The 17,362-nt window shown below is 30.7% G+C and overlaps 1 protein-coding gene across 1 annotated transcript; it reads left to right on the forward strand.

The window, feature by feature from the left end:
- Positions 1-210: 210 nt before the first annotated feature.
- On the forward strand, positions 211-6,636 carry LOC129311857 (probable enoyl-CoA hydratase 2, mitochondrial). Its single transcript, XM_054954328.1, has 8 exons — positions 211-603; positions 936-1,105; positions 1,369-1,443; positions 1,908-1,998; positions 2,104-2,155; positions 2,641-2,744; positions 3,234-3,310; positions 6,125-6,636. Exons 1-8 carry the CDS (start codon positions 372-374, stop codon positions 6,299-6,301), a joined length of 978 nt encoding a protein of 325 aa, XP_054810303.1. The 5' UTR covers positions 211-371; the 3' UTR covers positions 6,302-6,636.
- The last annotated feature ends 10,726 nt before the right edge of the window (positions 6,637-17,362 follow it).

Raw genomic sequence — 17,362 nt, forward strand, 5'->3', positions numbered from 1 at the left:
ATAGTATCAAAATTATCGTTTCTCGAACAACATGATATAAGAGTGCAGCCTCTCATACCACACTTCAAAATGGGGACCTGCCCCTTTTTTTTTTTTTTTTTGATAAGGTTCGAGTTTCGACGGCCAATTTACTTAAACTTTAAATTATAAAAAATGGTAAAAATGATGTAACATGCCAGAAAAGCCCCTGCCTCGGCCTTTTAGCATCGCATTTCATCCAAAAATTATTGTATTCTATGATTGTATCCGTTGAAGGCTTCCATCTCTTGCGAAATTTTCTGTTGCTTTATCCATAGCAGTAGAGAACGTCAATTCAACTTCCTGAAGAATTCGTACGGCGTAATCTGCGATAAATAAGGAAAAAGGAAAAAATGGGGGTCTCAAGGGTCTTTGCAAGGTCTCTGGGACGCTGCTTCTGTGATAATTCCAGACCCTATCTCACTCCCAGTCAGTCATTCCTGAGCTTCATAACTGTATCTCAGCAAATTGTTCCATGCAATTCCGATCGATGGCAGTTTCAGTATCAGAATCGAAGGACTTTCATTTTGGAGTCTTCTGGTTCTGAATTTGTTAAGCTTCAACGACTCGGTGACCTGGATTCCGGTAAGGTTCTCCGCCACAATCTCTGCGAGTGGCTCTCCAAGTCTATATTCAATGTCTAAAAATGAAACCGATGAATTACATTTCTATATTCCGTCCGGATTCACTTGAAAAGGATTCGTCTTGGTTTTTAATGGCGTTTCTTACTTCTGCGCAAGTCACTCTCTTGCGTTGTTCTTTACTACTCTTTGAACTTCATCAAGCTCGTATGCGTGTGTGCGTTAAAGGGACGGAGATATCCTCATTATCACAAAAACACAATCATTGGCTTCCAGCATCATTTTGAAATTCAGTTTACATGTCCATTTTAAAATCATTTCAACATTTTCTTACAGGGATTTTTGAAGTTAGCTTGGACAGGCCTGGAGCTAAAAATGCTATAGGGAAAGATATGCTGCGAGACCTGAGGCATGCATTAGAATTCATTGATCGAGAGCCATCTGCGAAGGTCGCTATGATCCGCAGCTCAGTTCCCGGGGTATTTTGTGCTGGGGCCGATTTAAAGGTAGTTCACGAAGTTTCATGTCCATCTTGGAAAGAAGTCTGGGTTCTTTGTTTTGTGATGCAATTCTTCTTCTAAACCTAGAATTACTTTAGTATTATATCTTAGTTATGCCCAATCAAAAAAATAGCTAAATTTCATTTAAATGCCTTTGCAACTGTAGATTTGGTTCTTGCTATGAGGCATGCTTGGTTAGATTTCCTTTTACTTGTATTCACTCAGCAGAGAAATCTGTGTCTGTGATTTTTATGTTTGCTGAATCACAGGAACGCCGGACAATGAATCTATCAGCGACCAAGGATTTTGTGAATTCTCTTCGCTCTTCATTCTCTTTTCTAGAGGTTAGTTCGCATTAATAGTTTGTTCTAGGAGTTACGCAGTTTTCAACTTTGTATAATGAATAGGTAGCAGATGACCCACCATGTGTATATTCAGGTTGACAGCACCTGAGGCAGCTCTGAAGCATGATTTTTCTAATTTTAGTTCCATTTCCTGTTTACATTCTTTGACAGTTCCATATTCAACAATTTTATGTTTGGCCATCCACATCTAGCATGCCAATGGTTTTACCCTTTTTTTTTAAATAATAATAACGTAGGTTTGTTTTCCTTTTATCTGTATTGATGAATATCTCTGTGGTGAAGAGCCTTTATATGTTGTCAGTCATGCTTTTTGGCTATTGCTTGAGTTGTAGTTTGTTTCATAGTTCATAGCATCTCTGTTTTCCCATCCTTTCTATCTTTGTTGACACTTGACAGCTCACTTGAAAAATAGCATTACTTGACTTTGTTTGAGTTTTATCCAGGCACTTTGTGTACCAACTATTGCCATTATTGAAGGAGTGGCATTTGGTGGTGGACTTGAAATGGCTCTAGCTTGTGATATTCGAATATGTGGTAGTTAAATGTGGAGCATCTTGATACGTTGACTCTTTATGGATTCTTGAGATGTGGTGCATCATATGAGTCCTAGACTTTGATTGTTTCTCTTTTGTGGCATAGGAGAAGATGCTCTCATGAGTTTGCCAGAGACAGGACTTGCTATAATCCCAGGGTATGCTGTGTTGCTGTGTATATACTATCTCTCTTCGCTTCTTCTATCCTTAACACTACCATTTGTAACTGTGTTAATCAGTTCTGCCATTTAATTATGGATGGAGATATGGCTGCAATTTTGATAGCAAAGCATACAGACCTAAAAATGGGGGAAATAATAAATCAAGGCTTGGTCGTTTCAATTTTTTTGTAAGGAAGAGAATTGTTTTTCATGAATAATTGACATGGTTAGCTGCTTCAAGTTATCCTTGAACCTTAATGCTACTGCCTTCTAAATGCACTAACAGCTAGTAAATGAGGGCTGCTTATACTTCCACAGCTGGCATTTTTATCATCTTTAAACCTCATGATTCTATCTCAGGAATTGCTGTGTTATCTTGGTCTATTGGGTTAAATTTAGGTGATAGCACATTTAACATTGCAGAAAAAATAGTTTGGGTGTTCTGAAATAGATTGGCTCTAATGGAATCCCGATTGCCACAGGGCAGGCGGGACACAACGACTCCCTAGATTGGTTGGGAAGGCAACAGCTAAGGATATTATATTCACTGGTCGAAAGATTAATAGCAAAGATGCACTGTCTATGGGTATGTAAATTAGGCATTAGGTTGATTTTATTCTCTAATTGGTAAATTTCTGATCAAATCATCAAATACTAATTACAGAGCCAACAGACCATCATTTTTTGCGGTGACAATATACCATCTTTATATCGTGAGCTATATGCTTATTGTTCCTCTAATCTTACAGTATAACTCAAAAACACCCAAAAAATCCTGAATTGACTCGAGCTTGTGTTCAGCAAGCTTCCGTTTTTGCATTGACTCAAGATGTATCATATTTTGTGGCTGCTGTTGTGCTTGTCAAGGCTTTCTCGCAAACTTCCTGGAAGTCTTAACCATCACCTGTTGAATTTCAGGGAAGCTAGGGGAAAGATCAACACTGATGTGCAACTTTTCAAAACTGACAAATTGCTAAATTTTTTTCCTTTTTGGGGCAAAAAGAGCGTGGAATTACTAGTTTTTTCTGCTCATAAGATCAATGATACTTAGCTAAAGAAGCTTACATCAATGCAGGCTTAGTTGATTACTGTGTTCCTGCTGGCGAAGCTCATTCAAAGGCACTTGCAGTTGCTCAGGATATCTGTCAGAAGGTATCTCCCTAGCAAAACCTTTTTATGCTTGAAATGATACCTAAAACCAAAGCTATGCGCTATTGAATTTCTATATATGAACGGTCTTGACTGATTTTCTAGATTATTTCTTTTGTCATTTTCTTCTTTTGAAGTTGCCTAAAATTTGGAAGTTGAAACAGAGAAATTTTTTTTGCTCAATTGTATGTAGTTATCTTTTACATGATGTTTGTTATGTAATTACAATAAATAAGAAAATAATTAAGAATTAATATTTAAAAAAATTTATATTTGATTTATGATATTTAATTATATTATTATATTTGTAGGATTTGGATAGGGCAGTAGAATACCTAATTTTAGACTTTCATTTCTAATGAGAATTGCATTCTCAAATTTGCTTTCTCTATCTCTCTGTCCTTTCTCTTTTCCCTCTCTTTCCAATATAAATTCTATAACAGTGGAGCCATCCTTCCTCAGACCAAAGGGGATGGGTTTTGATATGGAGCAACTTCAAATTATGGCATGACAGCTAGAAGAATTAAAGGTTATATACTACATGAGACAATACCCTTCTTGAAGGAAGTAGCTTCCTTAAGGGTGGACTTGGAGGTTATAAAGGAAGCACATAAAATGCAAGAAGCTTTAGTCGATCAAGAAGAAGATGGGCCTTCCTTACCATCAACACAAGATATGCATCCAGTGGTGCAAGAAGGTTCTATCATTCAAAAGAATGCTGGGTCTCTTCAGCCAACACTCGAAAATAATGTGACAATTTTATCAAGGACAAAAAATGCTAGGTAGTTGATAGTTATGGCAACTTAGGTTCCTTCTATCATGGGTCCCAAGATTCTTTTGTAGCTAGTGGTTATAGTCTATCATCCATTCTAAGTTTTTAATTAATGCTTATTCTCCAATCCAAGTCACCATTAACCTTTGCTTTGCCTATTAGGAATAAGGATGCTTTGGGATCTAGTTTGATACAATTTTCCATATACTTCGTCATTGAGGGCAACGGTCTTTTGAGGAGGGTTATTATTATGTAATTATAATAAATAAGAAAATAATTAAGAATTAGTTAGGATTTAAATTGATTTATGTATGATTTATGATTTAAATAGGATTTAGATAAGATTTTATATTTAATTATATTATTATATTAATAGGATTTGGATAGATTAGGATATATTATAGGAGAATAATGCCTATAAATAAAAGGAGACTTTCATTTCCAAAGAGAATTGCATATTCAAATTTTCTCTCTCTGTCTCTCTGTATTCTTTCTCTCTCTTTCCCCCATCCTTTTCTCTCTCTTTCCAATATAAATTCTATAACAAATATGCAATTCTCTCTGGAAATCAAAGTCTAAAATTTGGTACTCTACTATCTCTTATTTATTGGCATTATTCTCCTATGAATATATATCCTGATCTATGATGATGATAATAATATAATTAAATGTCAAATCCTATTTAAATCATAAATCATATATAAGTCTATTTAAATGCTAATTCTTAATTATTTTCTTATTCATTATAATCACATAACAATACCCCTCCCCCAAAAAACCCAGGTCAAGTACACAAAATTGTATCAAAATAGACCTCCAAAGCATCCCAATTAAATTTCCCCTAAACTAGGTCAGAACAAGAGCGATGCTAACAAGGAAGAAACGAAGATATATGTCCTCATTAACAAAGCAAAGGCTGATGGTGATTGAGATTAGAGAATAGGCATTAATAGAGAACTTAAAACAGATAATGAATAAAGTACAACTACTAGCTATAAAAGAATCTTGGGACCCCTGATTGAAGGAATGAGTCGACATAACGATGAAGTACTTGGTATTCTTGGTCCTTCATAAGATTGTTACATTCTTTTCTGGGCGTTAGGTTGAATGAGACCCAACATTTTCTTGAACGATAGAATCTTCTTGCCTCATCAGATACATATCCAGGGTTACTAATAAGGAAGACCCATCCTTGTTAATTGCTTCAAGTTTATTGTACTTTATGTGCCCTTTTTATAGCCTCCAAGTCCTCTTGCAAGGAAGCTATCTCCTTCTTGAAGAAGGGTAGTTCTTTATTCAAGAAGAAATTGTTTCACGCAATATAAACTTTATTATTTCTTCTTGTCATTCAATACTATAAAGTTGCTCCATATCAAAATCTATCCACTTTAGATTAGGGAAGGATGGCTTTGATACCATTATTACAGAATTTATATTGGAAGAGAGAGAAAGGAAACTGAGAGATAGAAATAGAATTTATATTGAAAAGAGAGAAAAGGGAAATAGAGAGATAGAAAGAGCAAATTTGAACCTACAATTCTCATTGAAAATTAAAGTCTGAAGTTAGGTACTCTATTGTTTCTTATTTATAAGCATTATTCTCCCAAATATATACATATATATATGTATATATGTATATATGTATCCAAATCCTACTAATATAATAATAATATGATTAAATATCAAATCATATCTAAATCAATTTAAATACTAATTAATTCTTAATTATTTTCTTATTTATTATAATTATATAACATTGTTTCTTTCTTCCTCCAACTTGTGTTGCCCGCCAAGACAAAATCTCCTGAGATTGAGAGCAGGCTCTGGTTCTCAGATTGTCATCTTGCATGATTTGATTTCAGACCCTTTTGACACTTATCAACTCAGTAAAGAATATCTGTTGGTCTCATCGTAGGGTCTAGCAAAACCTGTGACACATGACGAGCAATTATAAAGTCAAAATGATACTTCTATTCGAGAAATAACAGCTTTTATCTTTGATATCTTATAACTGAATGCTCCATAACCGTAAATTCTCTCGGCAGGGTCCTATTGCAATTAGGATGGCTAAAAGAGCCATTAATGAGGGAATAGAAACTGATCTGACAACAGGTTTGGCTTTAGAAGAAGGATGCTATGATGAGGTGCTGAATACCAAAGATCGTTTGGAAGGTTTGGCTGCATTTGCTGAGAAGCGGAAACCAAAGTATACTGGTGAGTAAAAGGATCCATTATTCCACTGCCACTTCTGGCCTGCATATTGGAATGAACAGGACGTAAACCTTGGTGATCATGAGTAGTTTGAGATACTCAGTGAGTGAGTGTGAATGACGTGAGAGCATGCAGCTTTTTTGTTCTCTCTGTATGTCTCTATGGTTAGGGTGTTTAGAGGAAAGTAATTTACCAAATAAAAGCGGTGTTCTGGGGCTGGTTAGAGGAAAGCTTCAAGCATGATTGTAAGGCTGGTTGTGTGAAACATGAGATAAATGAAAATAATACAAGAGAAACGGGTTTATGTTATTTGAAATGGAAATTGATTGATACATGGCATGAGAAAGTCTGTTAATATAGCCACATTTCAGGTTAAATATGGTTCCCACTTGCGCAGCTCATGTCAAACTTTCACACAAGATTTGTAAAGGGCTGGCTTACAATTTGGTTGGTTTCATTTCGAAAGCAATCAAAATTATGATTTTTGTGATTTATAACAAGAAACCACAAAAGTATATTATTGATTAGGCACCTTGATCCTGAAAAACTCAAAGCGATTTAATTCCTAGTCGAGTGATGTTTTGCTGTCCGCTTATTGCTTTCACTAAATGGAGAGCATCTAGTGTGTCTAATATGACGTTTCTTCAAAAGTAAAATTCTGGACAAATGATTCTCTAGGTGGCAATTTTTTATGTGTCTTTGCTTAAACAACACATGGAGTTAATCATCCATGTGCAGGTGCGCAGCTTTATGTTATTTGTTTTGAATAAATATTGAAATTATTCCTTATAATCTTATATGTAAGTTACTTTTAAAAAAGAATTTATGGTCTTTTATTTAAATTTATTTTGCATAAAAAAATAGATCATTAATTACTTTCTCTCAAGTTTATCTTTTTTAAGTTTCTATTAGTAGATTAAAATGTTACACACAAGAGAGAATGCACATTTAAAAATGATGTATTTAATAAAAGAAAATTGATAAATTTATTATTTTAAGATAATATTAATAATGTAACTATTTATTTTTCGTCCTGTGAAATTGTTAAAAGTGATTTATGTATAAAATTGAACAAAATACATAAACAAAAAACAGCTTTGAGGTTACAAAGTTGCAACAGTCTTCCCTTATCATCGACCACCCTAAACAGAATCTGCAGATATCTTTGAAGATAATATTTAAAACACAAACCGTGGGTAGATATTTCTTTAACTTTTAATTTGTTACTTCTAAAAATTAATAATAAAATACATGTAATTGAAAGCACTAAACGCTATTCATGGCATATTTTAAGGGCTCATAACAGAAGATGGTGAAAAGTATCCTTTTAAGCAACTGAGGATGAAAAACCTTTGAAAATTCAATCCTCTGACCATTTGTGTGCGTATGAATGGGTAGAATAGAACATGGTTTGAATTTTCCAGATAATGTAAATCACAGTCAATCAACATCTGTGAGAGCTCAACTTGCACTTGAAGAGATAGACAACTGAGGTTGACCGATTTAATTACAGTATGCACGTGTATTTGACAATTTTGTGCCGTGTGGACGTGTGGTCTTTGATTTTGTTAATGTGAAAGAAACCAAATAGGCAAATACTCCCTCTTCCTCAATTTATAAAATATTTAAAAAAAATTAATATCTTAAAATATAAAACACTTTTTTAACAGCTTATAGTTAGATATCTTTTATTGAAGACAATTCAGTTAAGTATTAAATTAGAGTACTTCTCTTAATAAAAATTTAAAAATAAAAATAAAATTTTATCAATAATATTTTTTATATATTCTCTTTAAAAAATTTTAACAAATAGAGTATTAAATAAAAAATATTTTTAAAATTTTATATTTTTATTTTAAAAAAATAAAATTAATCGCCATGAGTTAATTAATGGGCCAGTTTCTAGATTGATGAAAAGAATCTCATTAAAAGCAAGATGGAGGTGGTTGCAGTTTCAAACGTACAGCTTTCCAATACAAGGGGTCAAGTGGACTGCTTGAAAGCATAACCCTCATGTGTTAGTGGGTAACTATTAATCTAATAATAAAAGATTGCATCAATGATTAATTTCTGTCAAGAAAAATTTTCAATTAGCATGATGACTACTGGGAAAAAAAGTAATCCCTTTATCTTAAATTATAAAATATTTTTAAATAAAATTTTACATACTAATAAATATTATTAAATAAACTTAACAACCTCATTTTTTTAAAATAAAAATACAAACTTTTAAAAACACCCATCATTTAATATATTAAAAAGAAAAGAGACAAAAATTAATTATAAAGAGAGAAAGGGTAATATTAGAATTAGTGCATTTAATGAAACCTTAATCTATTTTAAGTGTCTTATATTTTGAGAAGAAAAAATTTCTTCAAATGTACCCTATAATTTGGGATGGAGGGAGTATTTATTATTAATATTTTTTCTTAATTTTAAAGTAATATTAATATTTTTGTCGTTTTACTCTTGAAATAAATTACTATTTATTATTGTAACATTTTGGAATTAGAAGCATTAAATGAGGGGCTAATTTGATAGATTATATCATACATATTTATTGCATTTTTAATCCGTACAATAACCTTAAAATTTAAATCCTAATTAAGGAACAATATGAAATGATTTGTTAAAAAAAAAAAAAAAGCATGATGATTGGTAGAAGTATTCCATTTTTTCTTGTCCTTATTTATTTATTAACTATTACTCCTATTGCCCCGAACTAACTGTATGGTGTTTAAAAACATAAAAAAAAAATCAATAATTTAAATAGTAAAAAATTATTATATTTAATTAAGAAATTCTTCATTTTACAAAATTAAAAATGAATAAAAGAAAAATTATGAAAATTTAAATTGAAAATTATTTTAAAATAACATATACTTATTTAAAATAAAAATTAATTAAAAAACCGTACAATTACCTACAAATATGATCTATAATAATATTTTGAAAGGAATAAATGAATGGCAAGTGACCGAGGGAAGGTTGAAAATTAAATGTCAAAGTTTTGAAGTCAAATATTAGGGGCAGGGTGATGTGTGAAAGGCTTACGTGCTGTGCCTTTAGGTATAGCCATTCTCCCCAATCTTTTTTTTTTTTAAGTTTAAAAGAAATTATTGGATCAAAAAAATAACAGTTAAGCTCTTGATAAATTTTCTTGCAAAATAAATTGTAAATATTAATTTAAATAATTATAAATAAAAAATTTTATTATAATTTAAGAGTTACAGCTGATACTTAAATATTTATTTACAATTAAAACTCTTAAATTTGTAATAATTTAAATTGATAGTTTTAATTTATTTTTAAAAAAATTATTAAAAAGTTTAATTGTCATTAATTCAATGTCTTAAAATATAACTAGCATTCTCTCAAAGAGAATTGAAGGTATTCTCTCCTTGGAGGTCATGGAAAGACAAGCTTTCGCGACTTCATTGGCAATTGCCAATTTGCCACCTATTCGAAATCCTATCCGTCGTTGTTCTTTCATATCTTAAAAAAAAAATAAAAAATAAAAAATAAAAATAAAAAAACTTGAATAAAATTTTTGTATTAATTTAAAGAAAATTAATCATTTACTTATGATAACTTTGATTTGATGGTAACTTATTTCTTACGCCTTGATATATAAAATCTTTTTAATCAAATTATGCGTACTAATAAAAGTTTGCTCTTAGATGGTAATTTATTCCCTTTGTTCCTATATTTTTTTATTATAAAATATTAGATGAAAGGTCATTTTTACCCTTCAATTTTTATCCAGGTAGATAGATACCTTGAATTGAAACATTTTATAATAAAAAAATATTAAAAATGGGACATCAATAATGGTAATGGTGTTCAATTTTGGCAAGAAAAGTGGCTGGATAATAAAGACACTTGCTTGATCATTGTATTGAACCTATCCCCGCAAACATGATGAAAATGAAAATAATAGATGCTCTGAATAGTAAAGGGGAATGGAACATAACTTTATTATCTAGATTCTTGGATGATCATGCCATCAAACTTATTATTGGACGTCATCCCCCAAGTGAGATTGATGGGCCACACAGATTAGGATGGAGCTTGACTTCAAATAAGAGTTTCACTGTTTGCTCAATGTTTGAAGCGCTTAGTGAGGAACCCAGGGGAGTTTATGACACAATTTGGGATCTGATATGGAAATGGAAAGGCTCACAACTTATTCAGGTTTTTATGTGGCTTGTTATGCATGAGAGACTCATGACTGCTCAACGAAGAAGCAAGATCTTTGGTGTCTCGAAGTGTTGTGATTATTGTCCAAATGCTATAGAGGATATTCTCCATGTGACTCATGATTGCGATAAGGCGAAGTAAGTTTGGAATGAGATCCTCAAGCCAGGTTTTATGCACCAATTCTTCGAACTTAACAAATATGATTGGTTTAGAGGGAATTTGCAAGACACTAAAATGCACAAAGATTCTGCCTAGGATGTGATCTTTACAGTTACACTATGGAGCCTGTGGAAGGCTAGGAATGATTGAATCTTCAATGGAAAAGATATCACTATAGGTAGTTTTCTAGCAAGGATTTATAGCCTTGCTAACTCGATGACATCTAGCTTTCAACAGGATATTAGAAATACAATTAAACATAGATCCGCTCACGAATGCTAGGAAGAACCCCCCAACTAGATGGATCAAGATGAATATTGATGGTGTTTCTAAAAGGAATCCAGGCCTTGCGAGTTTTGGGGGAATCATTTGCAACTAAAAAGGAGTTTGGATAGTTGGGTTCGTGTGCAACACAGGAATATGCTTAGCTAAGGATGCAGAATTTGAGAGCTTCTTTTATGGAATAAAGGTGGCATGCCAACTAAATCTCACCAACCTCATCATTGAAAGTGATTCACGTTCAGTGGTGAAAGACTACAAGTTGGTTGCAAAAGGTAGGGAACACCAACATTGGCAAATGCATCATACCATGCAAATTATCACTGAAGAGTGGCAAGTGAAAATGAAACATGTTTTTAGAGAAAGAAACTTGTGCGCTAATTGGTTGGCCAAATATGGTTTTAACCAAGATTATGGGGGTGAAGTCTTAAGGGAACTCCTAGGAGGAGTCAATGAGTAGATCCAACGAGATGTAAGGGATTTGATGGACTCCAGTTTATTTTAATGTTAAACAAAGTTTCCATGTGAGCCCCATTTCTTATCAAAAAATATTAAAAAAAAGTAATGTAAGATTTACTAATGATGAAGTAACAAAAAGTTAACGTCAGAATGATAGGGAAGAATCTTTAACATTAAGGGACATTATTGATCAATAATTGAATTTAGAGCGCCCAATAACCCTTTAGGTAAAGTTAAAAAGTAAAAAATGACTCTTGACTCTATTTTAAATAGCTAAAATTATATGAACAAAATTGCACCACGTTAATATTTAAAAACCTAGTTACAATTAATTCAAATTAGTGGGAGTTGCACTTATTTAAAGTTTATGGACTATTTTTTTTAATTAAATCAAAATTATAGAGACCAAATAATTACTTTTAAATTTAAATTTCAAATTAAATAATCAATATTTTTATAAACATACTCCCAACGTAAATTTTTAAATATATATTTTAAATTAAAATATATGTAATTCTTGTTAATTTTTTAAAAAAATTTTTTTTATTTCAATTTAAATTAGTTTCCATTCCATTTCAAATATATAAAGATCATAGGCATCGTGTGGTGCATAAAATGGAATGGGAGGAATAGAGTAAAATAAAGAAAAGAAATTTTTTTTGTTAAAAAAAAAAGAAAGAAAGAAAGAAAACGAATTCTTTTTATAAAAATATATTTAATGTCTCTAAATAGAAACATTCTTTGGATGTCTACATATGATATGGCAGCGGACACAAAATGAGCCACTGGCCAAAAAAACAAAAAAAGAACACAAGAGAGCCATTCCAGATATCTTATATATGCTGTGGGGATAAAATGTACTTTGGATCATCTAATTCTATATGAAGTTTTGGTTTAATCTCTTAATTTTATAATGTATCTTTCTAATTCCTTAATTCTAACAACGTTAGATTCATATGATTTTTTTTATGACAATCATTATTATTTTTAAAAATTAAACTTAATATGTCAACATTTAAAAAAATTTTATTGATATTTAAAAGTTTAATGTAAAAATTTTTGTGATAAAACTAACAATATTAAGATTAAAGAATTGAAAAGACACTTTATAAAATTAAGGGACTAAATTGAAACCTCATATGGAGTTAGAGGACTAAAAATATACTTTAACTAAAAGTGTTTAAAGATCGGACAAGATTGGGTTTGTAGTCAACATGATGCCCAGTCTTGATGAGGCCAGGTTACTAATTTTTGGCTCGAGGACCAGTCTTACCCTGATTGACCCTAGAGCAAGACAAGACCAGGTTTGGTTAGAAGACTAAGATTAGGTTACAAGACTTCCCTATCTCAAAAATGGAATCTATTGGGTCTTAAAAGAATCAAACTAATTTCCAAAAATAATAGAGCCTAATATCCAAAAAAAATAAAACCTAACATATCACATGAGCTCATAATTGAAATGGAGTCTAATGGCCATTTCTTATATACTTTATTTAGCTTTTTTTATAGTTTATCAGCCATTAAAAAGAAGCTCAAACCCTATGATCCCCATTGTTAACAATATATTAAACACACACAAAACAAAGCAAAAATTTATAGATCAAATCGAAAGCAGAAATAATTAAGAGATAGTGAAGTACCTCATCTAATTTTAGGGCTTCAAGAAGTTTCTTTTTCTCCCAAAAGTAGCACCTAAGATTAATTTTTTTTAGAAAAAATAAATATACCCTTGACCAAGCCAAACAGTTAGGACCTTAAACCCGATACCTGATCTAACCTGATGTATAACTTGAACTTAGTCTCCCATTTAGTCTTTAGACTAAATTTCACTAGGTTGAAACCCGATCCAATGTCACTAGGTAGGATCGGATAGACCGGGTCTTTAGGTTCTTTGCACAAGCCTAACTTTAATCATGCCGACTCAAAATTTCAATTGTGAAGCATTATGCATTGACAAACATAAAGATACACTTGTAATATAAAAAAGATATCATAATACTACAAAAAAATAAAATAAAATAATGAATATAAAATGTGTAATATTTTTTTTTGTGAGCCATGAAAATTATAAATATAAAAATAAGAGACATTATATAAGCCCAAGTGGTTTATTGGCCTAATGACACTAAAGTATGCCTCTCTGGTTTGGAAAAAATTAATTAAACAATCTAAATTTAACACTTTCTTTTCTCTCCCTTTACAGGATTGGATACTTTGAAATGCAAAAATGATGCGGGCAAACCTTGTGCTAGGAAGATCTCCTGGAAACGACTTTTCTCTCATGTGTGCTGGAACATATGGAAAGAAAGATGTAAAATCATATATTCTGAGGAAGATGCTCCTAACAAAGACATTGCATTCACTAGCATTCAGGATATTCTTAGTGATCAACTCCTCCAATCAAAAATCAACTTCTTAACTCAACAGAGTGATAGATCCAAAGCTAAGTGGTTATCTCCTGAAGATGGATGGATCAGACTTGACATAGATGGCTCCACCAATAATCAAGGTGCAACTTCTTGTGGCGGCCTAATCTGAGATGGCAAAGGAAATTGGATTAAAGGCTTCTCCAAATACCTTGGTTACCACACAAGTACGACAGCAGAGCTTATGGGCATCTTGGAAGGACTTAACATTTGCTGGGTGAAAAAATTTAATAAAGTTAACGTCTACTCTGACTCTACAAAAGCTCTCACACTTATACACAATGAATTCTCCATGAATCACCCCCTTGCTGCTACTATCAACAAAATTAGAGATCTTGTTATGAAAGACTGGATGGTCACTTTTGATCACGTTTTTAGATAAGCAAATAAATGTGTGGATTGGTTGGCTCACCAAGCTCCTGTCAAAAGCCCTAGAGTTCATATTTTTGATACTCCGCCACTTGGTTGTATAAATTTCCTATACGCTGATATGACACATCATATCACTTAGCACGGTTTACCCGTGGCCTTTTATTCAAAAAAAAAGTATGCCTCTCTCTTGTACTAGGTGGAATTAAGTCATTGATAGGGTAACAAGTTGAGAGTTCGAATCAGACAAGGTTTTGGTAAGTGGTAAATGACGCGCGCACGTGTGTTATAAAGAAAAAAAGATAATATTAAAATTGATATATTTAATAAAATTTTAATCTACTCAAAGTTTTTTACATTTTAAGGTAGAGAAACTCTTTCAAAAATGCCCTATAATTTGAGAGGGAAAGAGTATTTAATATAACAAGTAAAAATCTGTGACAAATTTTGTCTATGTTAATTTCAATAGCCTAACTAATTAATCTTAATTTGTATTTAGATGGATGGATTTGAATTTTAAATTTAAAATTCATGTATTTAAAATTTTTTATTTAGATATGTTAAAAAATGTCAGATAAAAAAAAGATAAATTGAAATTTGAAGTGAAAAGGGAAGTTTGGGATTTTAAAATTACTTCTATTTTTCAATAAATAAGAGATGATAATAAGAAATAAGAAAATATACATGAATTATAGAGCCATTAATAATAAAAATTGAAAAGAGAACAAAAAATTTGAAGTAATTAAAATTTTAAATGATTAAAACTTAAATGTAATTTGAAATTATAAAGAAATTTTAATAAGAAATAAATAATTTAAATTTATAAATTTTTGTATATCAAAATAAAAATTTTGCTCAAATTTAAATCTTATTCAAATTTTCATTAATCCAAAAGAAAAAGATATTTTTTTTGGATCTAATGAAATTGAAAGGGATGAGCATGAAGAAAAGTATAGAGTTTTCTTCTATTTTGGTATTTTTCTTTGGATTGAATTTTCATTTTCTTTTGATTGCCGATATGCGGAATAGACAGTTGGTTGTATCGTTTGTATGAAAGTTACCGAGCAATTGGGAAAGCTACCCGACGGTAAACAACAATGACAGGTGGACCCCACGCAGGGCATGCGTGCTCCTTCTTTTTTTAATAATTTATGCTTTTAATTTTTAACAACATTTTATATTTTGGTTCTTTACTTTTATATAATTTTTTTAAGGTTTTAAACTTAATATTTTTAATTTTATTAAAAAAAGATAGACAATAAAATTTTAAATATCAAAATTAATAAAACGTACTTAAATATTGATAAGTTAAGATTAATTTTTTTAAAAAATAATAATAGTTGATATAAAAAAATTCATTCAAGATAATCGAATAAAAATAAAATATTAAATTTTATATAAAATTAAAAGACTTTGTGTGTATTTTTATTAAAAAATAGTTTCAAATGTCTTACGCTTGCGAAGTCTAGGGTGGTAGAAATTCATAATTTTTGTAATGAAAGACAATATGATCACTCAATTAATAAATTATTTAGGCTTATACCAAGCTACTCCCTTCTTTTCTATATATAAGAGAAAAAAATTATGTCACACAATTTAAAAAAATTAATTAACTATAATAATTATATTTGAAAATAAAAAAATTAGACTAAAATATTCTATATTAATCAACATAAGCAAGCATTAATTATTTCTCATTAATGTAAATTACGAGGAGAATTTAAAAAATGTGTAATAAATGCTTATTGAAATATGTGATTTTGTTTATATAAAAAATAAGTAAAAAATTATAGTTTTTCTTATAAGCAAAAATAAAATAATAACAAATTTGTTCACATGACACGTCTCTAATTAAGCTGTTGTCGCTTAGTATTAAAATAGTTCCTTTCTTTACCAACATCAAATAATGAAATAAAAAAAAAACCCCGCAAATAATACCTAAATAGTTGAATGTCCTAACCGAATATATGAGTTTTAATTAAATAAATAATAAAACACCATACCAAAAATAAATAAATAAAACCAACTTAGATTATATACAAAAATATATTATTCGATTTGTAATACTCGTGCCCTTATTCCTTTTCTATGAAAAAAAGAAAAAAAAAACCTCCCCACAATTAATACCATGTGCGCCCACCGATTACAAATTTAATTTCGTAATTTTTACAATTTTTCAAGAATTTTGAATTCAGGCGTGTAGACCATATGTTTGTCATGTCAGTAAATATGTCTTAGTTTAGACTGTCTAAGATAGCTGCTCGGAGTGTTAATTAAATTTTTGATAAAGTTTAACTCAATTCAAAACTCGATATGAACCAACTTGTATTATTTTAATCTCGCGAGGAAATGAGTCAGTACATACAAAATGAACCCAACTTATTTTCAAAGTTTAACCAAATTTTGAAATTGGATTTGGTGAATCAAAGAAACTTAGTAAGAGCAATACAATCCATCAATATCGATACATTGATTACTATTTATAAATCAATGTTACGATTCGCTTAATTAGATTTCGTGTAAGGCTGTAGAAAGAGGATCAGGCTCTCTTTTCTATTGATTTTTTCTTTGTCCATTTTTTTCATAGACAAACGAATATAATGCGTAAGAACGCCTAAGAACTTGCCATTTTCTTCTTGTTTTAATCATTTGATTTTACATAACATGCCCAATGATTGTGTTTCTTTTTTATGTTTTGAAAAAGTGTTAAAAATTCATAATTGCCCCGCTTCATCATTGTAAAATATCAAAACATTTCTCATAACATATAAAATTTAATGATAAAAAAGAAAAAAAACTATTATTGAGAGATTACGGCATTTTAAAAAATGAATGGAGATATCAATAAAAGGCTTACTCAAAACATGAATGCAAAAACTTAACCTCCATGGATGGATATGTGCAATAAAGTTTTCAAGTTCATACTCGAAAGTTCAGAAAAATTGGTTTAGCTTTCCACTATGTTTGGCTACTTTGACGCATTTATTTCATAAACTGAAATTGCTTTACAAATGCTAAATTTTTATTTTTATTTTCTAATATCATTGGATTTGCAAAATTTAGTTTTCACACCTAAATTGAAATTATAGAGATTTCCAAACTTTAGTGGGGAAGCTTTGGCATTGTCTTACTTTAATTTATTTTATTTTTTGCCCCCACAAAAGAGAACAAGAGTTTAAG

The sequence above is a fragment of the Prosopis cineraria genome, unplaced genomic scaffold, assembly GCF_029017545.1.
Source record: "Prosopis cineraria cultivar Desert tree isolate PC_DT_omini unplaced genomic scaffold, ASM2901754v1 PC5, whole genome shotgun sequence".
Classification (NCBI taxonomy): Eukaryota; Viridiplantae; Streptophyta; class Magnoliopsida; order Fabales; family Fabaceae; genus Prosopis; species Prosopis cineraria.

What these genes read in the sequence shown, in the direction of transcription:
- LOC129311857 (XM_054954328.1), top strand. Translation starts at nt 372, where the DNA reads ATGGGGGTCTCAAGGGTCTTTGCAAGGTCTCTGGGACGCTGCTTCTGT. An exon ending in ACTCGGTGACCTGGATTCCG is followed by an intron (nt 604 to 935) that starts GTAAGGTTCTCC and finishes ATTTTCTTACAG; the next exon opens with GGATTTTTGAAGTTAGCTTG. An exon ending in CTTCATTCTCTTTTCTAGAG is followed by an intron (nt 1,444 to 1,907) that starts GTTAGTTCGCAT and finishes AGTTTTATCCAG; the next exon opens with GCACTTTGTGTACCAACTAT.